This window comes from Aegilops tauschii, chromosome 6, assembly GCF_002575655.3.
Source record: "Aegilops tauschii subsp. strangulata cultivar AL8/78 chromosome 6, Aet v6.0, whole genome shotgun sequence".
In the NCBI taxonomy this organism is placed as follows: Eukaryota; Viridiplantae; Streptophyta; class Magnoliopsida; order Poales; family Poaceae; genus Aegilops; species Aegilops tauschii.
The window spans coordinates 355,615,691-355,623,847 of NC_053040.3; the positions used below are offsets into that span (position 1 = coordinate 355,615,691).

An 8,157-nucleotide genomic window follows, 5' to 3' on the forward strand; every position below is an offset into this window, starting at 1 on the left:
CGGTGACGACGATGACTTCAGCGAGGAGTAGATGCTAGTATGAAGTATCTAGTCTAGTAGTTTAAGTTTGAACTACCTATCGATGTGCTTTGTGCGGAACTATCTATCTAGTTGTATGATGAACTATGCTTGTATGATCTATAACGCTAACTAGATGTTTCAAATCGAGTGCAAATCCGGCCACGTTTACCGGATCTATTCTATCGAGGAGGCCGACCTCCACAAAATTTATTTATAAGATACTGTAAACGAAATTTGCAAGACGCCGGTATACTATGCTCTGCATCTCACGTGGATGGATCCAGTTCCCAACTAACACCTTCTCGTCCTATCCCCACTTCCAGCTGGCCCCCATCCACTTCAATAAGACAACATAGTCCTGTCTGTCACGTGGCCCCCACCACCCCAACGGACCCCGCTTCTTCCTCCGGAAAACGTCGTCTCCGGAGCACCAGAGTCGCGACCGCCGGTAGCCCTCCTCACTCCCGCTTAACCATCCTCGCCGTCGGATGCGACCGCGGCGGCCCCAATGGCGTCCTCCTCCGCCGCCGAGCCAGGCGCCCGCCTCTCCGATCGGAGTACGCTCTCCCTTCGATCCCCCCTCCTCAGCTCGATTCGGTCCCGGGTGTTTGCGTCCTGATCTGGTGTTTGGGGTTTCTCTTGCGCAGCGAGGAGGTCGCCCCTGGGCCTGAGGGCCATGGTTCTCCTGATGCACGTGGTCTTCGTCGGCGCCGTCTTCCTGCTCGATTCGACCCTCGATAGGCGGATCCACGAGGAGCCGTGGTACAGTTCCCACCTTATTTTGCCCACCAGTTCAATTTTTTCTTGGTTCAGTTCCAAATTTAAGACGCGCTGTCGATTTGTTATCACTTTCTTCGTGAGGCGTTCGAAGCTTCGTTCCAGTTCTAGGTATCACTCTAATGATTGTTTCCCCTGTTTTAAATAAACCATATAATCTGGTATAATTCTACGAGGAAAGGTAGCTTTTGGGGTGCTAGCGTGCTAGTTGTCCGCGTGCCACCAGCTATGAAGCATAAATCACGCAATTCTACACAGTGATAATAACATGCCCTTCTCAGAAGTCAAAGCACTCTATTGTATATCTGAGTGGTATTTGGTAGTTTGTTGTAGTGCTGTTTTTGCTTGACTGTTTCAGCCAGAGTGTAGGCATCATGGTTATTTAGACTCTGGTCACTAGGAGAATATGTTACGCCATGATCCCCCCCCCCCCCCCCCTATTGCACTATAAATCCCTGTTCATTCTGTTCTTACTTAGGATGTGGACAGTTATCTTTTTTTGGTTGCTGAGGATCTTCATTTGGTATCATTTTATTACAGGTATATTGGAGTGTATGGTGTGCTTGTTCTGATCACCTTAGCGCAATACTTCTACACTGCTGGTTCATCTCCAGGGTATGGAATAGCCTTATTAAATTTGTTTACACATTATTGATTGAATCTCGAAGTGCCTGACTTTGGGGCTCCTGTGCCGTCAGCTATGTTATTGATGCAATGCAAGCCAGTGGTGGGATGCATGCAACCTTCATCAATACTGCCACTCTTTCAAAGTAATGTCGTAATCACCATAGCATAGAAGTGTTGACAACCTATCTGAGGTATACACTGATACTTATACTTTCTTGTGTGTGTGTTTTTGATGATTAAGAAAAGACAATCCAGTTCAAAACATGGAAGCTTAAAGTCCTCCACAAACCGGCCTGATCTAGAGAAACTTAGACCAATGTCTTCTTCATCGTCATGGTTGCATCAAATTGTGGATCTTTATCCTCCTGGGTCAAGCAACAGGTAAAGCTCGAGAATTTGTTTTTTAGGGTATATGCAGTAGTAAAATCCTTGTGTTTGCTCACTGTCATAATATTAGTTTAACATTCTTCTATATTCTCTTTGTAGGGATTGGACTTGCCAATATTGCAAAATTATCCAGGTTTTGTTTTATCTTCTCAATTTATGGTGCTAAAGCTTTCATAATTATGACATGCAAATGTTCACTACGTCCGTTGTACAAAATCATCGGATTGAACTTCACATCAAGTTTGAGTTGGTGACACGAAAAACAAGGATTTTTTTTAGCCATGAGTTATGTCCACGTACCTTTGGTTGTATTAAACTAAACTCCTTACGTCACTGGTTAAGAATCGTTAAGTGGATCTATAAGAATTCAGGCATTAGAATTATAGTTGATTGTAACGTGATACAGTTGAAGTAGTCTATTTGCAGCCTTTCCGTCATACTTTTGCTCTAAATGGTTTCATTGTATTGCCTATTAAAGACCCATTTAGGTGCCCTAAGGCTATGACGAGTATCTTTAGGCTCCCTGAGACCATCCTGAGTGTCTTCTACACCCTGATGCTATGTCGGGGTTTCTAATTCCTAACTAATTAGCAAAGTGGTGGGCACACGACTTTGAATGCTACAAATTGAATTAGTACTGTCTCATACATTACTAAAATGTTGTTTTTCACATGTCTTTGTGTCACACTGATCTGTGTGATCCACTGATCCTACGTCCTACTCTTCAAACTTTTTCCATGTAAAGCTTTTGCTGATTGTCTAAGTTCACTTTTCCCTACATTACACTTTTGCAGCCACCTCGTACCAGGCACTGCCATGATTGTGATAAATGCGTCCTTCAGTTTGACCATCACTGTGTTTGGCTTGGAACGTGCATTGGCAAAAAGAACCATTGTCGTTTTTGGTGAGTTTTGGCATGTATATTTCCTGCATTATATTTTTTACATGTACATAATGATTATGTTGCCTGGCATGCACGTTCATTTGTTTCCGTTGTACACCGTCTATGTTCTACTGTGCACTCTGCAGAATAAATCTGCATGTGTGTTTATTGGCTTGCTTCTGGACATCTGGTGCTGTATCAACATTTTGAGGAGCATGCTCTATGCATGCACACTGCATAAGGCTTGATTGGTGTGACTGTCAATGCATATCCACCCATGCTTTGATTATATGAGCAAACAGATTACACTTCACCTGGTCATGATTTTCTGGATTTCGTTTTTATCTCCAACATGCAACCTGAACATCTTTGATTTTATCATACACTATTCAGTACTAGTAAGTTACATGCGCCTTGCATGTGAGAGTGAAGTGCGAACAGATATCAACATACCACATTATAATAGGCAAACTATACATTTGGAGTCACACACAAATAAATTTTAGATGTATGTTTTAAGTTTCATCGCCCATCCCATTCGAATTCAAAGTATAATTACATAATATTTGATGACAAATTGGACTTCGGAAGATGCTGCATTAGCTTTGAACAAAAAAAAACAGAAATAAAAAATAAAATAAATGCCACTTCTTTTGGAAGAAAAAACTTGGGAGAACTGACGTATGGAAGAGTCTAGAACAAATGAGAAATGTATGTGTTACGTGCATATTGTACAACTAAATGATAGAACAAACATGAATGGTGTTCTTTTAACAAAGAAAACCTGGAAAATTGAAGTTTGGAGAAGTCCAGAACAAAGGAGAAGTGTCTTTGTTTTCAGGTTCGTGCATAAGCACAGGTGTAGTATCGTCTGGATTAGTACACGTGGCATAATCAAATGTGGTGGAGAGAATATCCAACAGCCAAGACTACTCGGATTTGCCACCTCTCAACCGTTGGATCGGCTTCATCCAACAGCGGATAATCATTGTTATTCGTACACTATATAGTGGTATAGAAACAATGTATGCACATAATGTTCTGAAAACACATTTTGATTAATCTGTTTCTGTTATTTTCATGTGGCTAATCTACTTAAGATATAGCCGAAGTTGAAGTTGATTGCACGCTTTGCACAGGGCATCGATTTGTGACTGAAAGTAAATGGGACTGGATATAGACTTGATTTTACATATGGATTGTAAAATTTAGTTGTAAGAGTTAAGTTGCCATGTGCAGTTACAAGTCAATTTGTTCAAAACTGTCAATACTAGGTAGATGATCTGAAATATTTGAACTGACGTGTTAGATGATGGATGAACCCTTTTCTTTTAGAGAATTCCTTATTTGACCCTTTCTTAAATTTTGCTTCCCAATTTGGCCCTAAACAAAAACTTCTTCCCTTTTTGACACTATTTACAGTTTGTTCCCTATATGACATTTCCGTCAAATCTGTTACCATTACATCCATTTGACCTGCCAGTATTTTCTTCCATGGACCAAAGTGCTCCTAGCTGTTAAACACCAGAAAGAAAGAAAAAAAAGGAAGAGATGGATTGATCGAACCTTTCTCTCCTCTCCCCGATCCCTGACCGAATCCTCTTCCCTTTGATAGAACTCGCTCTCTCCCCCGAGCACATAGCAGCGGCGGTGCGAGGCTAAGGGGTATGGGCGACCCAGCTAGGGCTGTGGCTGTGGGTGGTGGATGGCGGCCAAGGCACTGAGGCGGAAGGGGACAAGACGGCTGCGGATATCACGAGCCAAGGCACGGCGGAGGTGGTAGTTGGCAAATGCCTTGGTGCGGTTCGGCCGTAGGTGAACACGGCTGCAAAGGGGTCGGCCCACGGCATTGAGGCGGGCTCGGCCTCGGCGCGGCTGCGCAGGCCACAGTAGTGCAATGAGGTGCAAACAGCTTCTCCTGTCTTCTAGGATCGCCCTCTTGTTGCAGCCGGACATCCATGCAAAGCTCCACTTCGAGGTTCTTCCATCATTCTTGATGTGGCGAGCATTGAACTGTCCAAGGTTTTATCGAATTAGCCGAGGTTTCCTTGGATTTGCCTTGTTTGATGCAAGATTGTGTACAAATTGGCTCCGATTTGGTCAAATCAACACGCCCGTCGTGCAATGTAGTTTGAGATTTCATCGGCAGCACGAAGAACTTGTTGATGTTTCAGAAACAACCTTTCTTGCGATCCTTTCGTTGATCGCCGCCTAGACTAACTCAAATTCAATCTCACCAAATCACCGGCACATGGTGACGCTGTCGGCAGGGGTGCTCCTGAAGTTGTTGGACAAGATTAAGACGGGCACAACGAAGCCAGTGGGCGAGCATTGAACGGCGGTGCCGCAGGTGACGGACATCGTCCCGGTGGACCTGTTCCCGCGTCACAGCCAAGCTAGGGATGAGCGCCCTCTGATCTAACGACCAAACAAGCAACGGCCCTTGTTACTAGAAATATGAAGCGTGCTAGCACGCACTTCCTATTAACCAATTCACCAATTTGAAGATTGGTAAACAAAGATAATAGGAGCCGAAGTCAATCCCTTAAAACACTCCTCCCCGAGGGGACGGTTGCTTCGTTCCTTGTTTACTGAACTCTTTTCAGGAGATAGGTCTACCGCTGCAAACTCATCTGCTTGTAAATCCATTAGAGGAGGCTGAGGCAGTTGCCAGAACTGGACGACCGGCAGCGGCAACTGCCTCAGTTTGAGCGAGCACATGGTCTCCAGCTGCGCATGGCTGGCTGGCAGCATTCCCCTGGTCCTCCGCTTACCGGCTGTGTGCGTGGTCTACAGCTGCTCCTGGCCAGTAGGAGGCGTTCTCGTCTGCCGACTGTGCGCATGGTCTACGGCTGCCGGCGCACGCATGGTCTACGGCTAATTATGTGTACTAGTTCCGCACGTGGGCTAATTAGATGATTTACTAGTGTGTGTAATGCTTTTGGAACGTGATGAACTAACGAGTATGATACTGATCTTAGATATGGTAGTACACGTTTTATAGATGTTTTCTACGACTTTTACACACATAGATCAGTTTAGCTAAGGACCAGAATATTGGAGTGCAACATCGGTGAAAATGCACGAGGGGCAAAATGGTCGTTTCATCTCACACTTAATACCGTTAGTGTCTAAAATGGACGGAAGTAGCATATAGGGAACAAAATTTACATTGGGTGTCAAATAGGGAAGAATATTATTTTGGGCCAAATAGGGAAGCAAATTTTAAAAAAAGGCCAAATAAGGAATTCTCTCTTTCGTTTACCATGTACTCCATCTATGCCAAAATATAGTGCATATTAGTTTTGTCCTAAGCCAAACATTGTAAATTTGACCAAGTTTTGTAGAAAAAATTATCGACATCTACAATACCATTGGATTCATCATGGAATTTATTTTGTTAGCATAGATATTTGGTACTGTAAAAGTTCATATATTTTTCTATATAGTTGGTCAAACTACAAAGTTTGACCTAAGAAAAATCTTAATATGCACTATATTTTGGCATGGAGGGAGTATAAAGCTCATTTAGTTTGACTGCTTAAAAAAGGTAAACTATGTACTACACACCAAGCTTTTTTGGACTTTACTGGCAGTACAAACTGTACTGTTTATGTTGCCGTACCTTGTGATGTGTTTGGTTCAATTATTAAAATTGTTTTAATAGTTTTATAACAAATGTTTTATATTTTCTAGGTGGTACATATTTGAAGAATCAATCCTGTCTACCTGGACTGTTGCTCTGTACATTGAGTCACTGCATTTAGATATTGAGAAAGTCTGGTAAGATATGTTATTCTCTTCTGAGCTCATATTGTTGGCCATAAGATGTGGCTTCAATCCTTTCATTCGAGCCTTTCTTTTCTGGTTATCTCATGGAACTTCTTTTTGTTACCATGGCAGGTGGAAGGATTTTATTGGTGTAATCCTATTGGCAATATTGATATTTATCCTTATGTTCCTGCTGTTGTTGTTGATGTTTCATACGTAAGCTTTTCCCTGGTCGTTTGATCTGTCTAACCATACAAGGCCTTCTAATTATTCAAAAGAGACGTCAAATGGTAGCATTTTTTATTTTATTTTCTTGAATTGTTAAGTTGAGTACATGTGCTTAAATTTCCTTCGGGAAAAAGGAGGGGCGAAAATCATGGATTTGAGCTTTGTCGAAACATTACTGTCTAGCAAATGCATAGCAACAGGCCAATGGTTGAACATATAATTTTTTAAAAGTTATTTTGTTTAACTCCCCATACCACTTTGTCAATTTTCGTTGAGTTATAAATTGAAGCACAGTAGCATATAATGCCTGTTGACCCCAAAATGTCGCACTACGGGCCCAAAATGTCGCACTACGGGGTTAACCCAGCGAATAGAGGATCGGAGGGCAAAAGCCAAAGCAAAGCGCTACACATGCCTGCCCTTCTGGCGCATGGCTGGAATTTGATCAATTTTAGGCCATTAATTGTTGGTCTACAAAGGCATCATCTCCATGCAGCCCCTGCCCGAAAGGAGCAACTACATTTTGTCTTTAATGCATGTTTGGCTGAATTCCCCCTTCTATATCTTTGCAGTTATATTGCTCTCACAAATCAAACAACCTATGAAGTGGCCAGAAGGAAGCGGATATTCTACTTAAGGTATGCAATACTGGATGCGACTCACGCTCCAGCTTGCTGTGCTTCATCATTGCTGTATCATTAACTCGGTACTGAAACACTGGAGCTGTACTACTTGCAGGGGAATTCCTGATAGAGTTCATCCGTTCAGTAAAGGCATATGCAGGAACATCTATGACTTCTGCTTCACTAGAGAGAATGGATTTGTTCTCGAGGCCGTGCCCCCAATTGAGGAGCTGGAAGCCAGAGCAGCCCCGTACACATGCCGAGATCTGTTTTGCTGCCGGTGCTGTTGATACAAACCATCATTCGAACTTGCTCGCCAGTGGAAGCATGTCTTTCGTGAGCTCCGCCAGTAGATGCCCTTTGAGTTCATTTTCATGAGAAAGTGCATGTACATTCTTAGCGACAAGAAAATGTGTGTGCGGTCCGTGGTATAGATGACTGTCCCTATGATATGAGCAACATTTGACTGAAACTAGGTCTCGAGGACAGAAACTGTATCGGGCGACTGCTCGTGCTTCTGTATAAAAATGTGCATTCGAGTTGTGGTTGTTTATGCTAGCGTCCAGTTTACTCTCTGTTTTCCTTTTTGGCTAAGTTCAGTTAAGCCATTTTATTTCTCGTGTATTTCCTCCGTTTCAAATTGTTTGAAGTTCTAGGTTTGTACTGAGTCACACATCTTTAAGTTTGACCAATCTAGGACAAAGTTAGGGACTTCAAACATTTTGGAACCAGTTTTGGAACGAGGAGTGTCAGATATCTTGTGACCTCATTTGATATAACCTCGTATGACACCGAGTATCTTGTGAACTCATCTGGTGTGACAAGGCCTCGTAAGCACTG

The 8,157-nt window shown here is 42.8% G+C and overlaps 1 protein-coding gene across 1 annotated transcript; it reads left to right on the plus strand.

The window, feature by feature from the left end:
• The first annotated feature begins 346 nt into the window (after window positions 1-346).
• LOC109781705 (protein S-acyltransferase 10) lies at window positions 347-7,870 on the plus strand. The gene is made up of 11 exons (XM_020340306.4): window positions 347-578; window positions 669-783; window positions 1,339-1,413; window positions 1,497-1,568; window positions 1,672-1,806; window positions 1,912-1,945; window positions 2,607-2,716; window positions 6,392-6,478; window positions 6,599-6,682; window positions 7,267-7,332; window positions 7,433-7,870. The coding sequence occupies exons 1-11, from the start codon at window positions 530-532 to the stop codon at window positions 7,605-7,607; spliced, it is 1,002 nt and encodes a 333-aa protein (XP_020195895.1). The 5' UTR covers window positions 347-529; the 3' UTR covers window positions 7,608-7,870.
• Window positions 7,871-8,157: the final 287 nt, after the last annotated feature.

Bases quoted from the DNA above. Each gene is read 5' to 3' on its own strand.
- LOC109781705 (XM_020340306.4), top strand. From the start codon at position 530: ATGGCGTCCTCCTCCGCCGCCGAGCCAGGCGCCCGCCTCTCCGATCGG. The intron at 1,414-1,496 runs GTATGGAATAGC...CTGTGCCGTCAG, and splicing joins ACTGCTGGTTCATCTCCAGG to CTATGTTATTGATGCAATGC. The intron at 1,569-1,671 runs GTAATGTCGTAA...GATTAAGAAAAG, and splicing joins AATACTGCCACTCTTTCAAA to ACAATCCAGTTCAAAACATG.